Source organism: Atractosteus spatula, chromosome 9 (assembly GCF_055471065.1).
Source record: "Atractosteus spatula isolate fAtrSpa1 chromosome 9, fAtrSpa1.hap1, whole genome shotgun sequence".
Taxonomy (NCBI): domain Eukaryota; kingdom Metazoa; phylum Chordata; class Actinopteri; order Semionotiformes; family Lepisosteidae; genus Atractosteus; species Atractosteus spatula.
In genome coordinates this window covers 10,604,246-10,624,769 of record NC_142714.1, presented here as the reverse complement: position 1 = coordinate 10,624,769, position 20,524 = coordinate 10,604,246, and the positions used below count along the sequence as shown (strand labels likewise).

The 20,524-nt window shown below is 43.5% G+C and overlaps 3 protein-coding genes across 4 annotated transcripts; 1 reads left to right on the top strand and 2 right to left on the bottom strand.

The window, feature by feature from the left end:
• Positions 1–1,034: 1,034 nt before the first annotated feature.
• On the top strand, positions 1,035–4,693 carry fkbp3 (FKBP prolyl isomerase 3). Its single transcript, XM_088925495.1, has 7 exons — positions 1,035–1,171; positions 1,696–1,797; positions 2,048–2,152; positions 2,382–2,517; positions 2,913–2,980; positions 3,298–3,395; positions 4,452–4,693. Exons 1-7 carry the CDS (start codon positions 1,067–1,069, stop codon positions 4,504–4,506), a joined length of 669 nt encoding a protein of 222 aa, XP_088781621.1. The 5' UTR covers positions 1,035–1,066; the 3' UTR covers positions 4,507–4,693.
• Positions 4,694–5,927: 1,234 nt separating this feature from the next.
• Positions 5,928–9,321, bottom strand: faua (FAU ubiquitin like and ribosomal protein S30 fusion a). Its single transcript, XM_088925494.1, has 5 exons — positions 9,166–9,321; positions 8,134–8,215; positions 7,636–7,780; positions 7,239–7,294; positions 5,928–6,352 (listed from the first exon to the last, which is right to left on the bottom strand). Exons 2-5 carry the CDS (start codon positions 8,206–8,208, stop codon positions 6,227–6,229), a joined length of 402 nt encoding a protein of 133 aa, XP_088781620.1. The 5' UTR covers positions 8,209–8,215; positions 9,166–9,321; the 3' UTR covers positions 5,928–6,226.
• A 1,708-nt stretch (positions 9,322–11,029) lies between these two features.
• On the bottom strand, positions 11,030–20,344 carry prpf39 (PRP39 pre-mRNA processing factor 39 homolog (yeast)). Of its 2 annotated transcripts, none has more exons than XM_088925009.1 (14): positions 20,198–20,344; positions 17,861–18,258; positions 17,607–17,732; positions 16,148–16,266; positions 15,675–15,842; positions 15,064–15,229; positions 14,380–14,487; positions 13,846–14,010; positions 13,403–13,529; positions 12,806–13,074; positions 12,473–12,654; positions 12,295–12,369; positions 11,883–12,000; positions 11,030–11,608 (listed from the first exon to the last, which is right to left on the bottom strand). In XM_088925009.1, exons 1-14 carry the CDS (start codon positions 20,208–20,210, stop codon positions 11,552–11,554), a joined length of 2,091 nt encoding a protein of 696 aa, XP_088781135.1. In that variant the 5' UTR covers positions 20,211–20,344; the 3' UTR covers positions 11,030–11,551. The 2 variants fall into 2 exon arrangements, with proteins under 2 accessions (XP_088781135.1, XP_088781136.1); XM_088925010.1 differs by having other exon boundaries at positions 17,861–18,255; positions 20,198–20,333.
• Positions 20,345–20,524: the final 180 nt, after the last annotated feature.

Below are 20,524 nucleotides of genomic sequence, written 5' to 3'. Positions count from 1 at the left end.
CGTTAAATGTAAAGACATATAAAATAAGTTCCCTTGGATCACAGTCGAGGAGGCGGTAGATCAATCTTCGGAAACTGGGAGTCATGAACACTGTGGAAAACCCGGCCACTCCGGACGGCCAAGATCCACAGGAATGAATAAGAAAAACCTCCTGAGATAAAGAGCGACAGATGTAGCACATGAACGTGCGTGACGTTTAACTTCAAGCCCAAGCCTATCACAGAAATGAATTACTAATGTGTGCTCTTAACTATGTCGAAGTGTCAGGAAACAAGTAAAGGTTTATTCCTTTGTCAAACACCTGAAGAAGGCCCCACAGCCGAAACGTTGTCTTTAATTGTTCCAGCGTGGAATAAACTTTCAGTTGTTCCTTTGCAGCCTAGGCGTGCTGACGCAGCTCCCTACTTGAATGTCTGGGTGTCTCTGTATCATTAATCAGTGGAAATTAAAACAGCTGCGACGATATTAAATTCAAACAGCATCCAAGAGCATTTGTTTCCTCATTTCGCGGCGCATTGAAATATATGGAGTATCTCTGTACTAGTACTACTCACTAAGTAAATATAAGTATTTTCTCATACAGTACATACATTTATTTTTTAACTAACATTAAATGACCACGAGCATTCAGCTCGTATATGTTATGCATACAATATATGTTCCATTTATTTTGTATACTATGTATAGCTATGTATAAGCCAAAATTATATATATATATTAATGTCGGCCTACATTTAAATTACTGGTACGAATAACTCAAATATTCCGAATCGGAGCGCCCTTCTGTTTCTGCTTAGCAGAAGATCAGATTCATAATCAGAACTGTACTAAGAACGAGATCAGCTCGTCTCCAGCTCCGTCTCGCGGGTCTTTGCGTTGCAAACCGAACGCGTGGCAGGGGGTGATCCCGAGACAGGACCGTTACTAGCTCGGACTCGTGCAGCTCTGGGCTAAACCTGCAAGCTGGCCCTGACCCTCTCGAGCGATCTGGCCCAGCCCCTGTGAGGTCACGGCTGCTGGCCCCTCCCACAGCGCCGGGTGAGAGGTCAGCTAGCTGGTAGGAAAGATGGCTGCGGAACCGAGGAGAGAGTGGAGTAGCGAGCAGCTCAAAAGTGACGACTTGCCCAAGAAAGATCTCATTAAATTCTTACAAGACAACGCAGCTGACTCGGTGGGTGGCTGGCGCTGCCGGCGTCCTGTTCCTCAGTTGTTGTTGCTGTGCGATGTGTTGCACAGGCTGCAGCACGTGTAGTGCGTGTTGTGCGGGTGTTGCTGACTGACACTTCTGCGTTAAATACGGCATCATTGCGGACTGGTCATTGCGGCATGCTTTTCCGTGACTTCCATGAGATCGTGTCACTTGATGACGTACAAATACAACCAGAACCACAGAAGGCATTTATTTTAATGCATAAGTAGACTAACGCACGCAGAACGTTTCTGTAAAAACTTGTAAAACAATTGCTGTTGTCTGTAGTTTAAATTGTCTTTGAGACGACTCTATTGTCTCAGCTTAACAGACTTTTTATACTGCCAGCATCAGATTGATCAGAGGCAAATAACAAGAACGGCAAAGATTAAAGTAAAGAACTGTAAAAATGCCGGTGAAGCATTTGAGATTTACTCGGCCAGGTCTATGAATTCAGAGTGAGCTGATTTGATACTCATGACGGGTTCTGTCTCTTTCTCCACTAGTTTCTTGCAGAGCACAAACTGTTGGGAAACATTAAAAATGTGGCCAAGACTGCGAAAAAAGAAAACCTAATTTCAGCCTACAACCAGCTCTTCGAGAGTAAGGTAGGTGTGGAGCTGACTGTGAGCAGAGGAGCAGTGATGAATACTTTGAATAACTGAAGGATAGCAGTATTTCCGAATGACATCTGGAGAATGGCATCCATTCAGAAAACAGCCGATCTGTACTCGCCTGACACATTGGCTGTCAAATAACCATCAAAAGCCTGTTTCAGATAATTCAGCCATGGATGTGATGTTCGTCAGGCTGTCAGTGTTGTCCTCTCTGTCCTGCTGTTGTTTTTCGTGAGTGCAGAGGTTCAAGGGCACTGACCCTGTGGAGGAGGTGACCGCGCAGGCGAAGGAAGTGAAGATTGAAGACAAGCCCAAGGACACCAAGCCGGAAGAGCCAGTGGAAGAGGTGAGACTTTCTCAGGGGCTCAGGACCCAAGCCTTTGCAGTGCAGGTTAGCCCTGCATTGAAGACCCAATTCCACACTCTGGTGTTGGTCTTCAACTCAGAGTGCAAGTCCCTCTGGGGATTAGAGCTGCCTTAATTTTTCTCCACACGCTGTGGAAACAAGGAAGTCGGTCAGGCCTTGTACTTGTTACTGTGACTGGCTATCATGACGTTATTGTGATTTGTCTTAGGGCCCTCCCAAATATGTGAAGTCTGTGCTGAAGAAGGGAGATAAAGTTAACTTCCCCAAGAAGGGTGACACGGTGAGCTGCTGGTACACAGGAACACTGGAGGATGGTACCGTCTTTGACTCCAACGTTGCGACATGTAAGTGCTGCCATAACCAGCGGCTGGCTGGAAGTCCAGGCCAGGGGTAGGACATTAGCTAAATGTGACGAGCTGTAGGTACTGCCGTGTTATCCTGGCTTGCTTAAATTCCACAAATTGAGATGCTTCATTATTAAAACACATTGGCACTTCAGGACACTTCATGTGTAATATGTGTTTCTCTGGGCTGTGGTTAGGTACTAGCCCTATATGTCCCAAATTTGTATCCAACAGACTGCAGATGAATGTTTCAGAATGGACACATGCCTTTATAGATGCTGTCGTGTTGTTTTCGGCTTTATTTTCTTCTGTGTAACAGTCTAAACACGGTGTGCGGGAATAGCGTTGTGTTGGTTGTACACTGTATTCCTAAGGACTGATTTTCTCTGATATAGCTGCCAAGAAGAAAAAAGCAAGCAAGCCACTGAGCTTTAAGGTTGGAATGGGGAAGGTCATCAGAGGGGTAAGACACTGGTACTGCACCTGCAAGCATGCTTTTAATTCAGAGGAGGCTGACTAAACCACTGCTGTAAAACCATATCCCTTCACCTAGATTATGGGGGGAGTTTTTTTTTTAATAATAATAATAATAATAATAATAATAGAGCAGCCTGTCCGATTTAGCAGTTTTGAGGTTGGGAGATGGAGACTGACCATGCAGAGTTGTTATCGTTCCCTTCAGCCTTCGTGTTCATTTTCAAGTCCATTCCCGGAGCCCGCCAGCTGCTCTTGTGAGTGTGAAGCCGCGTTGCGGTACCCTGTGCCATTCTCTTCTTGCAGTGGGATGAGGCCCTCCTGACGATGAGCGTGGGCGAGAAGGCACGGCTGGAGATCGAGCCAGAGTGGGCGTATGGCAAGAAAGGGCAGCCTGATGCCAAGTATCCTTCTTTGCTGGCCTTGAGAGCAATGCCAGAGCTTTACCACCCTGCAGCTCACTCCTGGCAGCCCACTGAAGCTGAGCAGGTGTGAGCCTGGTCAGTATCTGGATGGGAGACTCATGGGAAAAACTAAGGTTGCTGCTGGAAGAGGTGTTAGTGGGGCCAGTAGGGAACACTCACCCTGCGGCCTACGTAGGTCCTAATGCCCCAGTATAGTGACGGGGACACTATATTGTAAAAAGGCGCCGTTTTTCGGATGAGACATAAAACCGAGGTCCTGACTTTCTATGGTCATTAAAAATCCCAGGGCATTTCTCGAAAAGAGTAGGGGTGTAACCCTGGTGTCCTGGCCAAATTCCCATTGGCCCTTGCCAATCATGGCCTCCTAATAATCCCCATCTATGAATTGGCTTCATCACTCTCTTCTGCTCCACACTGAGAGCTGGTGTGTGGGGAGAGTACTGATGCACTGTGGCTGCTGTCGCATCATCCAGGTGGGGCTGCACATTGTTGGTGGAGAGGATCCCCATTACCTGTTAAGCACTTTGAGTGGAGTGTCCAGAAAAGTGCTATGTAAGTGTAAGTAATTATTATTATTGTTTGGCTACAGTCATGGCTGCCACCCAAACTGAAGGCCAAAGTGACTTCATTCCATGTTCATACATAAGCGTACAAATGCTTATGTTCATACAGATCATTCCAATCTTGGCTTGCTTTTGAAAGTATAGAAAAGACAATCCAGTGCTGTTAGCGCTTAAATTATCATAAAAGAAGAGCTGACTGCAGCTGCAGTCCTTGCTGCAAAGTGTTTCACTGCCTCACAAGGGCAGGGTGCGCAATATTGAGTATTGCAGAGGGAGTGTGGGTATTGTATTGAGTAAAAAGGAGAAATATATCACTTATTGTAAATTTGACACCAAGTGTCTTACTGGTGTGTAATGTTGAATTATGTTTAAAACATTTAGCTTATACAATATTGAACATTTTTACATGTAGTAGGACTGCATGTCTGACGGTTTGTTCAAAGCTTAAATTCCTTAATCTGTCAACACTCAGAATTCCACCAAATGCCAAGCTCATTTTTGAAGTGGAGCTGGTTTCAGTAGACTAGGTTACACCGCCCTTCTCACGAAACAAAATCCCTGTTCACAGTGATGAAACACATTGTAAATACATTTTCAGCTACAGTATTTTGGACTTCAGAACTGGGAGATGGAAGTTGTGAAATGCCTACATATTTCATTTTTTTTCTGTTTTGCTTGGTCAGACAAAAAATAAAAATGATTTTGGAGACAAGAGCCTGCCTTCAGTGTTTACTCATCAAGTTGTCAGCTGAGAAATGAATTGTCAGCTTCAAAACTCACTTGGGAGCTGGTTCCAGATTTCTGCAGTCATCTATGTAAAGGAAGCTTCTCCTGTATGTAGATATAAACGGTTCTGACCTTAATTTTCACTTGCGGCCCTGCATCGCTTTGTCGATTTCAGTTTTTTGAATACCAGAATAAGGTTCCCGTGTAATCTTCTCTGTCCAGGTCCAGGCAGAAATGCATCTGTCCATTTACTGTATCATTACCTTCATCCGAGGAATTAAGTGTATTTGCTCTCTTTTGTAGTTCCTCTAGAGCTACACAATCTTTTAAAATTAAAATTGAACAACACCATATTACAACTGAGGTCTAACTAATGTATTAAATTCGATGTCAGTTCTACACTTGATAGATTAAAGCACTGTTGATATTTTCTTTTTTCCCCCTCATATCTTCAAATGCATAATTGGAGGTATTGAAATGACTTTCACCTTCTTAATGCTTGCAACACTTTATCTGTCTCCCTGGTACGGGCATCAGCTGCCTGTCCAGTCCAGAATTGGTCAGTGCCTTTTGGATTTCATGCCTACTGAGCCATTAAGCTAATTGAGCTCTTGTTTGATTTTTACCTTGTTTCTGCACAGTCTCAGCTTCGTAAATCACTGGGGTTGTGAATTCTCATCACTGGTTCACTTCAGCAGTTCTGTGAACTATTCTGCCCCCGCCCCCCCAATGCTCACTTTAAAAGAGTCTTTATAAATTGCATGATAAGCACTTTATGATGGATTACTGGTGCAGATAACATTGCTCCGGTCTTAAATTTCTTCCTTTGTGATGAGCTGGTAGTTGCAGAACATCCAAGTCTTCACCACATAATAGGGATGTTAACAGAACCATGGGCCACATTCATAGCTATCAGGACACTTGCTGCCACATATGCATGGATTGCAAAATGAAAGTACTCCTTCAGCCATATCTTATAATTACTGTCCATTTTAAATCCTCAAAAATAAATAATGCAAGACTTCACTTATCACGAGCCATAATGGTTTAGAATACTGACTTCATTACACATTTTATTCAAATCAGAATGTAGGCTATGAAACAAGAGGATTACCCCTATTTAAAATTAACACCGAAAGGAAGTAAATCTTTTCTATTGCATATAAAAATGGTCCTCATCACACTGCAGAACAGGAAGAAGGTTCACCTTAAGACTCATCTAGAATATATTATATCATGCACTTTATTATTTAAGAAAAGAACACCTCATGATCTACCAAGAGCAGTGACTGACCCCATATTTAAGTTCATACTCTTAATTTAGAGTGAAATTAAAAAGGAACTTTAATTCAGCGCTGAACTACAGTAAACAATCTATCTTTATCTGTGTTTCTTTAGCAGATGGGTCTTTGTGCAGAATCTGTAAGCAGTACAAGAGGTGAATCAACAAGTCCACAGTCTGACCAAGAAAGCCACTGGAAACCAGCAGACCGGTGTTGCTGCTCTAGTAGTGCTGGGGGTTTAAGAGTTGGCATTGGGCCCCTTCTTCTTGCCGAATGTGGGCACCACATTCACGAAGCGGCGGTTGTACTGAATACGCCGCTTCGCCCGGCCGGTCTTCTTCTTCTTCTTCTCCTGCTTGTCCACCTGGGAAGAACAAGAGAAGCAATTCAATCCATCGTTCAGGACCACCGTCAGCATCCTGGGCTACAGGTGCTGGAAGTACCATTAGCGTTGGAAAGTTGGAAAGGATGTGGCCTAGACTTTAAAACACTTAAGTCATAATACTGACCAGCTTGTCACTTTGAACTTTTCACAAATGTAAAAAAAAAAAAAATCTACCATTTTTCAGGAAGTTAAAAAAAGTTTTATATACCGAAGAGGTTATTCAAGACGGTTTCCTATAGTGACAATTTAAGAACAATATGCATTCATTGTGGAACTGGTTTTGCCCATGTGCAAGAACTTTTGACGAGTCCCTTTTCAAACAGGGTCTCACTCAGGCATGACAAAGGCCTGGGATGGCCACATGCGAGTCCATGCGATTTTTACCTGTGGGCACATCTGGAAGATCATGCATTCCAAGCTAAACTAGTGTATTATGAGATTTAACTTGCATTAGCCAGTTTACTGTATAATATGAAAGGATGAACATAGGATATATTGATCATGAAGTAGGATACTCACCTTAACGATTTTTGCATGTTACAATAATATAGCTGCATTTCTTAAAGTGATTGTTTTGGTTACTAGTGCTTGCCAGAGATCCAATTTTCCCAAAACGGTAAAAAAAAAATCTTATTTTCACAGGTCACTGCCTAACTTGCATCACTTAATAATTAAACATCAGGACTTCAAAGCAGGCTGTTGTACAAGATGTAAACGGACCAAAAATATTCAAATCTACAAGACATTCGAGTATCCTTTGGGTTTGAAAAACTGACAGGCTGTTCGAAAGGTTAAGACCCAAGTCTGAACCAAGTATAACAGAGGAGATACTGTAAACGCAGCTTGTGATTTTCTCTCTACTGACCTTTGGCGTTTGTCCTCGCACCTTGCCAGCTCGAGCCAAGGAACCATGGACCTTACCTGAGGAGAAGGAAGGAGAAAGAGCGTTCCTAAAGCAGGCAGATCAGAAGAACGGACCTCTTCTTACCAGCCGTCCAGGGAGCAACGTCAATTCAACCCGCACAAAGGGCGGATGCAGTTTGCGAGGTTAACCAAGAGCCACAATCCACAAGATTACACTCCTCTGCTCTTAGATTACACTACTTAGGGCACACACAACACGCCATTACGTAAGGGAATGAAAAACCTCTTGCAAGTGTAATTCCAGTTTATCCCCCCCCCCCCCCACTACCGCACGTATATAAAACGCGTGGCAAACATCCTCCTGCTGGCCTGACGCTTAGCCGACACAGACTCCATACCTCCAAGCATCCTGGCTGCCACTTCCAAGGTGCAATGTTCTGTGAGCCCACACTGCTCCAGCACGGCCTCATCCTCCAGGGGCGCGCCAGCCAGCAGCAGCACCTGCTCCTCCACGCACAGCCCCTCCAGGGCCTGGACCCGGGCCTGCAGGACACACACCCACACCACTCAACGCCAGTCTCTGGGAGCAGGTTCACAGTAGCCTTCCGTTGGCACGACGCTATATGCGCCCTCAACAGAGGGGATTCGAAGGGAACTCTAACCCAATGTTGTTGAAATGTGAAGGCAGCTCAACACGGATAGCATGCAAAGGATGTGTTTTTATTCCTTTACATAAATAGAACACGCCACAAGCTACTGAAAGTGAACCTGGTAGCCAAACTGTTCGGATACCAATTCAGTTCTCCTCATTCATGAAGTCAGATTAAAGTGGCTGCAGCCAATCTGCTGCATAGGAAAACCATTACACAGTTTACAAGAGAAGATGTCAACCTCACCTTGATGTCTCGGACAGTCTCCTGCCCAGTCACCTCAAGAGTGTGGGTGTTCTGAGTGCGCACAAACAGCTGCATCTTGACTCTGCAAAGGGAAGAGGTCACACTGACACCAGAATCGCACTCCCAGAGTCCACAGCCGCGAGTCTCCCCCATGACAGCACCTCCCGAGCACAGGCCGACTCAGAACAGGGCTACGGCTCACAAAACATGGAACAGACCAGCCTGCACAAATTGTGTTCCTCGCCCAGAGGAAAACAGAAAAACTGACCCCGAGCTGTTTTCCCAGATCTGAGACTAAACAAATACTCGAATAACCCAACACACCTGACCATACAGCCAACAGAGAACGCTGATGTTGGCGTTTCATCAGAAAGACTTGGCAGTACATGTTGCATTAAATGGTGTTTTTTTTTCCCCGAAATGTTTTAGAATTACATGGCTCAGCTGCTATGTCAGCTCTCCTACTTGTCCGCTACTCCAGAAGCATTATAGTAAAGAATAAACAACGAAACGTGCTCAAGGGACTGGCTATACTGTATTTAAATAGCTTCAAGGGTGAGACTCCCACCCTTTAGCTCATCTTTATGTGCGCAATGAAGTAACGTACTTCAGCAGCAACACTCGTGGTACAATACTTTCGCGGATATGGCGTTGGGGGATCCTTCATAACAAACGAAAGCAGAAAATGCTGCGTTTTTTTTTTTAAAAAATTGCTTTCCCCGTATGAAACTGGAGGCCTGTGAGTAACCCCTCCTCCCCCTCACCGGTACTGGTACAAGAAGCCTCCTTCGGCCGGGCCTAACCAGACCTACGCAGACAGTATTTCACAAAACTGTGACAACTCTGGATAATTTAACCCGATCGCCATTTTTTTTTAAACGGCAGCATGACCAAAGTAGATCTATCATAATTGTTTATTTAAGCATACTGGAGCTTAATTAAAACACACTTAGGCTACACAAAATACACGCTAGTTCACGCGTCTTTATATCTTATCTTATTGAAGAAAGCGAGATATCGTAAAGAACTCACCCAACGAAAAACGCAAAAAGTAATTAATGGATGATATAAAAGTCAAGACTGCCGTTAAACAAAATACAAACTAAAAGAAACAGCAGCTATGGCTCTTCGTGACTTGCGAAGAAACAAACGCAACCTACTTTTTAATACTACGCGCATGCGCCAAAGGAGGATGATGGGATTGCCAAGAGGTCAAAGATCGGCAAGTTAAGCAACAAAACCAGGTTGCATTATGGGTTGAGAACAACGCTCCAATTCTTCATATTAATTTACTTTATAAAGATTCAAAATTAGTATCAATATTCTCCCATTAAAAGCACTGTAACACCTATAACTACAACACATTTACAAATTTAACATGAATATGATTAAAAAACTTTTGGGCAAATTTACTATGGTGGTTAATATGCGTCATCAACAAGGCAATTAGAAGGAGGTCTACTATTAAAGCCAGAGCCTGGATCCATGTGTGACCCCACCTGGAAAACACAGTTACTGGTATATACTTTGCACAAGTTAATAAATGTGGTGTTGTGGGATTCTGTCGTGTTGCTCTCATGGGACTTGGACCGACATGTGCCTGCGTGCTCTCTAAATTCATTTCAATTCTCTCTCTCTCTGAGACCAGACCAGATGTCACAGGACATCCTAGCTCATCCCACATGCATCCAGTGGGGCTGACGCCTGGTGAGCAGAGTATCCATGGCATGACTGCTGCATCCTTATCAATTACCACACAAGCAATGTGTGGACATGCTTTGTCCTGTTGGAATGTTGTCCCATCAGAATAAGCCCACAAGAACGGCAGCAGTGAGGTCCCAGGACTGGATCAATATACTGTAGCACCATGCAGTCAGGCTGCCATTACCATCCAGAAGTGGAGCTCTGTAGCAACAATGACCGAGACCATACTATCTAACTTCCTCATTGATTTGTGGGTTATACACTACAATCGGCACACATTATCATTCTGTTGGTCTGCACCAGAGTGGCCAAAACAAAACCTTGATTAATTAATGTTAACTAGGGAGTTGCCAATCCTATGAACCCACATACCTGTTGATATTTGTTCCAGATGAGCCGTTACATTGCTGATCCCCTAATTCACAATTACTGTTACATAATTGAATTGTTTTGGTTCTAAAACATTTCAAATATATGCATTTTGCAAATCCCTTAAAATCTCCCACTTCCAAATAAAAACAATTAAGTAATGAGCATGCAAGTTGGTGGGTGTGCAATAGTAGGACTGGGAAACCCTGCTAAAGACTTCCCATTACTGCTGACACATCCACCAGAGGTGTTGCTCCAAAACACCAGGTGCACAAGGATTAGTTCTCTTGGTAAGTGGAGTATATTGGTTCCTGTTTTTCTGATTTTTCCAAGCTTCATTTTGAACAGGTTAATCAACTGGGCTCACTCTACCCTCACTAATGGAGTGATTTAGTGCTAATTCAAGTTACATAAGCATCATGCATATTAAATGTCCAAAATCAATGTTTCATAACACATTTATTAATGTTTATTAATATTACAAATCTACTTCTTACACAAGATCCTTGCAAATCGTAGGAGTTATTCAGGTCTGATGGACATCAAGAACAGGTGCATAATACCTCTCATACCTGCTCTGTCTGATTAAAATTAACTTACTTGCTTTAACATTTTTATACAAGTTATGCATATTCATGTGAAGTATTCTGTGGGGCCCTGTATAAAATATAGGCCTATATATATAAAATAAAGGTCTCTGCCTAGACATTTTGAAGTCAGGTGGAGTATCAACCTACTATACCAAAATTCAGTGGTGAGATTATAGCAACACATCAGCAGCCACAATTCAAATCACTCATACTCCAAGTAAAACAAAATACACTTTGTGTATCATAGCCATTTTATTTTATGAAATTAAAGTATGAAGTCACAATAAAAAAAATTAGATCCCTCAATTTCAGTATTTGTTCCAAGAAAAAAAACCTCACACCTCACAGAAAACTTTCAGATTACTGGGTATTTGCAAAACTAATTATGGCATTTCACATGAATGAAATCTTAGAAATAACAAATAGAAACAAAAAGCGGCATTTATAAAACTTTACAGGCCCTTGACCTAGTTTAGATCATTTTCTTTTGAAAACCCAGAATGTATGAAGGAAACAACCACATTTTAACTTTTAAAGCACTTTTCTGTAAGCAATTCACATTTTTCCCCCATATAAGAAGCAAGAAAAAAAAAAACACCAGGAAAAAAACTCGGCTGATGTCCTCGATGCTCCTTTGTCGATGGTGGCAGGACAATTTCCCATATGTTAAAAAAGGGAAAGAACAAGGTGCCTATCGCAGACTAGAGTATGAGGTTTTATTAAAAATAAAGTTGTCCTCCAGAAGGTTCAATCAATCACGTTGGAGGAGGAGGGTAGTACTGTCCATAGTTCCACGGCGTCTGATAGTTGTACTGTAGAAAATGAAAAAGCAAAGGAGAATTAAGTACAAAGGCTTGAATATTCAAAAGGAAGACAAGGTTCAGTTAACTTGTTTTCTAACATTAAAGGAACACCTTGTACCCCCTGTATTCCTTTATGGCAGTGGCGAGGAAGTGGTATACTGGCATGAAAGCTGAAGCATCAATTTAGTTGACAATTTTTAAAAAATTCATATTCTTAGAAAGAAAGACCGTTTCCTCACCCAGAATTAGCTTCTAGCTTTCCCAGTTAGCACAGATCACTCACCTGGTACCAGCTGTAGTTGTAAGCAGAGTGGTTGGTGTGCATGTCTGCTGCCATCATCTGCCCAGTGACCACAGTAGAATCGTCAGTACGTTGCCTCTTCGACTCTGGTTCTTGTGATCTGCAGATGAGCATTAACACATTTTTGGTCTCTTTGTGCAACCAATGCAAATCCCTTCAAAGGAAGATTAAAAATGCCGCCCTTAAAGCTAACTAAGGTGTGGACACAATCCAGACAAATTCAACACACACATTAAAAAAAAACCCTGGATCACAATCACAAATTCACCATGGCATAATATTAAGCTTCCTGCATTTGCTCATTGCGCCATCATGAGTAATTTGTGGATGTGACAACCTGATAATGAATTAAAATACTTGCTATGAAATCTCCATTCTCAGATATTTTACTTACCCATTTTCAGCTTTTCTCTTCAACGTATCCTGTTCTGTCAGAAGTTTTTGATGTTCATCATATGCCAACATGAGCCTTAGGGAAAAAAAATCATTATTATGCACTGTATTATCAGGTTCCATAAATGGCTGCAAGGCCGACTATTTTCACATCTGAAGAATAAGGAAATCCTGCATACCGGTTGACGTCACTGCCAAAGTCTTCTAGAAACTCTACTTTGCGCTGGGAGAAGGTGATTCTCGTGTCTATAGACAGCGAACTGCTCAAGGCTCTGTCAAAGACAGACAGGATCTGCTCTTCATTCTGTTTGAGGTCACTGCTGTATTCCAGCTCCAACAAGTTGAGGTACAACTTTGGACTCTGTGAATCAACATTTTTGAAAATATCAAAAATAAATCAAAGAACAAGGAAAGAAAACGAATGCAACGTCATTTCACTCTACGAAAATGAGCAGGCATGGTAAATTACACATGAAGCAATGGAGAATAGACATACAGGACTGTGACATTACCTGGTCATTTTCGATGGCTTCCATCAGCACTTTCCTAGCCTTCTGAAGGCTCTTCTGAACCTTGAAAAGCTGGCGCGCCAGTTTGATGGCATAAAAAGAGGACTCGTTGGCAGTCTTCCCGTTCTTGATGGCATCGCGCAGCAGAGCCTCCGCCTCCTCCAGGTTGCCGTGGCGGCGCTCCAGGCTGACCCTGCGCAGCCGCACCATGGCCAGCCCTGGTGCTGCCTCCTCCAGCGCCTTCAGGATCCCCCGTGCCTCTTCAATGTTCCCTGACGCCCACAAACAGGTCTCATTACAGCACTCTTCTTCCCCAGTTAATAAAAGCCCAATCTTACGACTAAAGGCAACGAGGACGCATTTCTATAGGATTTCTTATTAAACTCTTAAAGACTCATTTCACTGGGAGCACTCATTAAGCCCAGGCAGAAAGGAGAGAGGAAACCTTTACCTTCACCCGATTCTCCTCACTCATGTTGAACACAACAACCTAGTGTACGACAGAGGCACTATCACCTGGTGGGTTGGTGTCATCAAAAAAGGCTACTGTAGCATTACTGTAGTATGAGAAAACTATATAAAGAAATCTAGTCAACATACCCTGCTGCTCCTCAAAAGCAGCCCAGAGAAAGTGAAGCATGGGCTTCTTGGGAAGATGCATTGTGCATGCTTTCATGTAGACGTGCCTCACACCCTCAATGCTGTGGTTTTCCAGATACTTGGCATACTTGAAGAGAAATTCAGAAAGAAAAGAACACAAAAATTAAGCTTCTGCATTCATCTTTGGCGAGTAAATACATTGACAGAACATTAAAATTCTTTTAAACCCATCAGCACCTTTATCGAACCATTAAGATTAGTTTCTGTAATGTAGGACGAAGAGATGCAACGTAGTTGGCAAATGCAGCAGTCAAATCTGGTGGCAAGCAGGCCATCCCCTAATACAACAGATACAGTTACATATGAACGTTACAATTAAATAGTGCAGAAAGTTACTGAGGAGTTGAAATTCTTTAAGAGACTTGAGAGGGGTGTGTAGTTACCTTAATCCAGAATTCCTCATACAGGGCACAGGCTATCAGGCATCTCTCAAAGAGCACTACCACCCGCTCCGGGGTTCCATTTTCGATCTCAAAGTCCAGGTACTCCTTCCAGTTGTTCAGCTGAGCTTTCTCCAGAGGTTTCACATGAAAGTATGGCCGCTTAATCTGCACCATAGCAAGGAAGAAGCAAATGTTTAACTCTTTCAACGGCAGACAACATTCAGACTAACAACCCCTCTTATCGGTTTTTAACATAAAAAAGTATGCCAATCAGGATGAACTGTTCTCAGTGCACAGGAAAATTATTTTTGCCCAAAAACATTTAACACACTTGTTTAGCCCCTGAAAAACTACCATTAACGAATTTAAAGAAAAACAGGTTTGTACAATTGTAACTGCAGCAGGCATATTTTATTCTGCCACTAAATCCTCTATACAGCTCCTGTGCTGGCCAACCTGATACTGACCTGAATATTCTTCATCTGTCAAAAACAAAAAGCCTTCGAAAGGGTGTAAGGGACACTGTGAACTCACCCCTTCTTCAAAGGTCCACCGCTTGCTGACCTCATGTTCATTGTGATTAAACACCTCCTGACGTGTCTCAATGACTCGGTGCCGCATGTTTTCAATTTCTGTGATACGCTGAGAGGAAGAGCATATTTTTTCCAAGTCAAATCGTAACCTGCATATGGTTTAGACATTTATTCATTAGGAACATAGGAAAGGTTAGAAATCAGAGAAGGCCATTTGTCCCATCTAGCTCAATTTGTTACTAGTAGCTAATGGATCCAAGGATTTCACCCACAGCTATTTCTTTACAGAATCCAGGGCACTTCAACCAGGCTTCAACAGGATGACGTAGCTAACCACAGATTCCCACAACCCTTAGTGTAAAAAAGCACCTCCTGCTTTTATAAATGCACCAGTTGTAAACGCACCTCTTCTTAGTTTTGACTTGTGTCCGCTGGTGCACACTTAACTGTTGACTCACTAGAAAACCACTGTATTAAAAGCAATCATTCCCAATAGGGCCCCAAATTAATCTTAGACGCAAAAGAAAATATATCAATGCAGAAAGGGCTTTCTAAAACGACAAAATGTTAAGTCTTGCTATGTTTTGACTTTGCTACGTTAAAAGATCTGCTAGGGCAAAAGTCCCAAAATCCCTGGTTGAGAACCACTTAGACCATGACAGTGGGTGATTCAATTCTCAGATACCTTAGCAGCATCCGTAAGGTCCTCTGTGCCAGGTGGGAGATCATCACTTGGTGGTACCTCCGCCCCACCAATCCCATTCACTGTGGCCAGCTCACGCCGCAGACGGATGAACTCCTCCTCGGACAGGAAGTGCTTGGGCAGGTTGCCCAGCACATGCTCTTTGAATCTGTAGGAGCAGATTGTTTAAAAAGCTACATCTACGCAGCAGGAATCGCCAACTGTGGAAAAAAGTTATACTACACCAGGCCGGCAATATTAAATCGGAATAACTTGTCCTTATCCACTTGAAAATTAATACTCCTATACTTCTAATTACTTATAAGTGAAGTAACCTTTCATATTTAAAGTATGTTTCAGAATTTACAAGAGCCAACCACTCTAAAATCAACATTAAGCATTTCATTCATGGATAAATATATTAAAAACAAAGGGAAACAAATAGAGGTTGAGTCTCTTAGAGAAGACTCAATGGCTCTACAGCCTTACCAACAAGAATTTTACATTTGAACTTAAGTTGAGACATAAGGTGTACATAAGGATCTATTAAGCTTCCAAGGAACATCGTAATCTCCCTGGATTTTGAACCATGCGAGCCATATCGCCCCACTTACCTCTGAAAATGATGGCTGTACAACTGGGTGGGGATACCCAGAATGCGATCGTAGATAGCCGTAACATTTGCCAAGTTCCCTAGCTCCGTTTCCCAATTAACATAGGCCTCCCAGAGCCGGTCAGAGCGGAAATCTGTGCCTGCCGCCAGCACTGCATGTTCATATGCGCTGTAGACCAAAAAAAACACATCAAGCACCATCTGCTCAGTAGTCTGTCTCAGTGTACCGTAACAATCCTGAACACTTCTCAGTGGCACAATACAGACAATTTTGGACCTGACCATAGACACCTAAAAAAAAAAGGTTTTCACATAGTGCTATTATTCGGGCTAATATACCCTGTCTTCATTTTAAAATGTTCTTCCATCTTGTTTAAAACAAAAAGATCGGCTTGTACTCCTGCCCTGAGAGACGAACAGAAAGGGACAGGCATTTAACTTAAACATGGAGAGGAAGAGAAACATGTCACTTACGCTCGGATTCTGGTCTCCGTGTCTGCGTCACCGGAGTCCAGCGTTTCCTTCAGGAAGCTAATGTAGTGCAGCCAGAGGTCCACGCTGAGAGGGATGGCCTGCAGGCCTTGTCGGTACACCTAGAGAGAAGGATGCCACAGCACGCTGATTTGCTGGTCCAGCACTATGCCTCCAGTGGAGAGCCAGCACTGGAAATGTATTTACCGCTCAACCTTTACAAAAATGCTAAATGAACTTGGAATTTTGTTTAAATAATCTGCCATTACCATTTAGGTGGAAGCTGCAAAAGTACATGTGAGTGTTCAGTTCTCCAAGGGGAGCAGGGGTCTTGGTTTCTTCCGAGATTGGTCGTTCCTGCTTTCTGACCAGGCTGAGGATAAGGCTTTGGGGGTACAGACCATACGGCACAGACCCATTAGAGCATCACTGACAGCGTCTGACCAAAAATGCAATAAAACGTTGCAAATATATATACAAACTGGAATATCCACATTTAAAAAAAAGTTTTAAATTTTATAAAGTGTATGATAAAGGAAACCGCCCTGCCCATACTTGTTTAAAAATGACAGTGGCTATCACTGCTAAGCTCGGCAAGATCCCTAAGTTAGATCACCTGTCAACAAAGGAAACAAAAAAGTTAGATATACCCCCCACCAAAATATGTTCACAAGTTGAATCTAACAAAACCCAAGTTCAAAAAAAGATTCTAGATGTTGTCCTTCAAAAGACAGCTACTGGAAAACAGGATGAACAAACCAAAGACCAGTGACCACTGTTGAACTTGTGTTGCTAAACAAAATTAAATAATGCTGCATATTAAAAACAACAGTGCCAGACAACATTACATAAGAAGTCTGTCAGTCCAAAGTTAATCATAACTGAAATTTTTATGTGATGCTCCATTTTATTTTCATCACAATCTTGAAAATCTTATATTCTTATAAAACCATATTCTTCCAAAGAGTTTATATTCATAGCCCAAGACCAGAAGTACACATTTAATGTTAATGGTTTTTAATATTTTCTCTGGAAACCTTTAAAAACTGATTGTGTACTGTATTTTGATTTTAGATTTTGACTGCCAGGCTGAATTTAAGCCTTGGGTTTCAAAATGCTCCGTGTATGAGACTTCTCTTTAAAATGCTTAAAACGTAAGTCGCATCATATGAGCAATACCCTTCAGTTTTCTCCTCATAATCAGGAGATCAAGAAGGGTAATATTAAGCTTTGATAAAAAAATGCATTTATATTTCCCTTCATGAAAAACACTGAAGAATGAACATACTGCAGTGATCTGGACAAGGAAGTCAAATATTCAAATTAGACCAACAGGTATGATCAATTCTGCCTCTTCAGGTTTAAGGGTACAAGCTCAGAAGCAGGTCTTCATTGGCTGTTTCATCTTGTCCCCCAGCAGGTGTGTTGGGAAACGGACCCCCTTCCCATGTCCCCAGCTAACCTCCTCGGTGTGCTTTATGTTCCCCTGCCGCCTCTCCACGTCAGCGTACTTCTTCCAGTAGCCGTAGCAATATGGATACCGCGAAAAGAAGGCGTCGAAGGCCTTCCGTGCCGCCACAATGTGATTCTGCAGCAACAACGAAAACGAGAATTACAGAGGCGAACAGCACAGCTGCAGAACAACACGCCCGCATGCGCCAGCTGCAGCATCCAGAAGCACAGAGGCCTGCTGTGGATTCCCTGGAAAGTGCTTACCTCTTGCTCTGCGTGCTGCAGAAGATACGTCCACCCAGTGAAGTCCTCAGGGTTATCCTCCACCACCTTCCAGAACTTCTCGTACTCTGCTGGGAAAGGCACCTCAATGGCGGCCAAGTCATCTGCCACCGTCCCGTCGTCCAGGGTCTCTTTCAAGGGGTCCTCCAGCTCCATGTTGGTTGGACTGCCCGGCGATTCTTCCGACGGCAGGACTTGCTGCTCCTGCTCCTGCTGCTCTCCATCCTGAACGGCGGTTTCTTGTGTCGCAGCTTCCGGAACAGAGTCGGAGACAGAGGCCGCAGGCTTGCAGCCCTCCACTGCTGCCTGCTCCACGCTCGGTGAGCTGCCATCCCCCGCAGAATCCAGCATGCCCGTCATTGGCTCCCCTGCTTGGTCTGCTGGGGAGAGGAACACAATCGAATGAACTGGCTTTATCACTCTGCTCTCCTCCAGCTGATAGATGGTGTGTGGGGAACGGACTGGCATACACTGGCTGCCGGCGCATCGCCCATGTGGGGCTGCACACTGGTGGTAAAAGTGCTTTGAATGGAGTATCCAGAAAAGCGCTATATAAGTGTAATGAATTCTTATCAATCAGTATTATTAACACTGACTGCCCACTACCAATTACTTCTTAAGAAGCCTCTTTTCATCCGAAATGGAATATCTTGCAGGCGACAACATTCTTTGGGATGTCTAAAATATTCACATCTTTTCACTGCACAAAGATTTAGGTAAAACCTTTCATTCACAAACTTGCTTTGCTACCGCAAAACTAAAATCAAGCCCTGTGCCCCAGCACAAATATGCCCGAGTGCAAGGTAATGTACGAGTTACGGGTAACAGCTGCCTAAACCCTGCAACAAAGAGATCTGAAGGTCCTGGAACACTTCAGTCTACACTACACCTGAACGACAGAGGACTAATTTACACTTAAAAAGTACAGCACGTACAAAATGCCATATACAAAAGAAAGGGGTTGTTATTAATGATAACCTTAACCGTGCTGATGAGAATGATAAATCAAGGGGCTGGCTTTCAGGTTAAGCTTACTTTTAACACTTTGCCTCCTGACCTTCCGCGGACACTGCTGGGAAGTTCTTCCACCCCCAGACACAGACCTACAAAGACCCCAGGGAAAAGCTGGGGGTGTGGCGAAAGACTTATTTATAGAATCGGTCACTTCCAAATTAGGAACAGCGAGGCTGGGCTTGGAACTGTGCGAGAAGGCAATTTGCTCATACATGCTTCTTTCTTCTGAGGGGCGAGAATAATCCGGCGTGCAAAAGCCCTTCCATCGCGCTGCTGCTGGTGTGACCAGGTGTCGCCCGTTTGGAGGACTGTGCGCTACCTCGATACTCACGTTGAAAACTGCAATCTAAACACTTTGCAAAGTCCGTAACAGAACCATGAACGTTTAACTAACGTTCTCTATAGGCAGATTTACAGCTCTCACCTGCCATCCTACAGCTCCGCCACGAGTGAAACGCTTCTACAGAGCAGACATACGCTGAGTCACTCACAGTACAAGAAACACGGTTGAAGTAACTATAAAACGGCATCTCCGCTTTTATATACAGTACTGTATATATTATTTAACTTCAACGTTGCTCCTAGAGAGAACCATAGCTGCTTTTAGTTGGAGCCATCGATACAATGTCAAGCTCCGCTTTCCGAGGTTATGTATTTCAAATGCTTCATTTGATTTCTGAGTTTCAAAATTCACACTTGTTTACATCCTCAGAAATCGGTATTAAATCTACAAAAAAAAATCCTTAGCACTACCCTCCGTGTACTGTGACCGTGCATTTAAAAAAAATAAAGCTTTTTGTGTTTGTCAAACCCGTGGCTGCTTGAAATGTGCAAACGACACGGCTGCGGATCGGGGTGTAATCGAGCGAGAGTTAAACACTGAAATTCTCGACCCGCACGACTAGAAAGACAAAACTACCTGCCCTCCTGCCCCTATTTTCACACCAGGCGATATCTCCTCAGTTGTCTTATCAACAACCGTCAACAAAACCAGATTCAGTCAGAAAGCACACGCAGCCGAGCACGCAAAAAACCCGAAAAACGCACAGAAGCCCGAGAGCGAACATCGAAGCAAACAATTCCAGAAGCAACAGTTCTACCAACGACATTATATTACCATGAAGCGCGGGCTTTGCGACAGGTATTTCTATTTCTTTTTTTACCGAGAAATCCCCGCTAGCTCTTGGGCCTAAACTACGACAGCCAGACCAGCCCCCCTCTCCTCGTCATGAGCCCATTTCATAATCGTTCAAATAAAACACTTTCCCCCTCGCCGCTTAATCCCCTCACGAAACCGTTACTCACCAGAATCTTCCATCAAATTGTGTTTCCAAATGAGAATTACGGGTTTTTTTTTTTCCTTATCGGTGCAGCCTCAAGGCGGGCTTCTCTCCGCTCATTCTCCACAACTAATTTCTCCGGAGCAGCGACGGCGTGGTGCGCACGCGCCTCAGCCAATAACCCGGAAGGGGGACGGCCTGCTGGGACGCGGCGGACACCCCGGGAGCAACACGTGACCCAAACCCGCAGTTGCCCGTGGCTTATTCTCCCTTTCCCAGCGCTAGAGACCCACGCCGGACACGGCTGTGGAGACCGTTTAGGGCTTGAGCTAGAGACTGACGTCTGATCGTT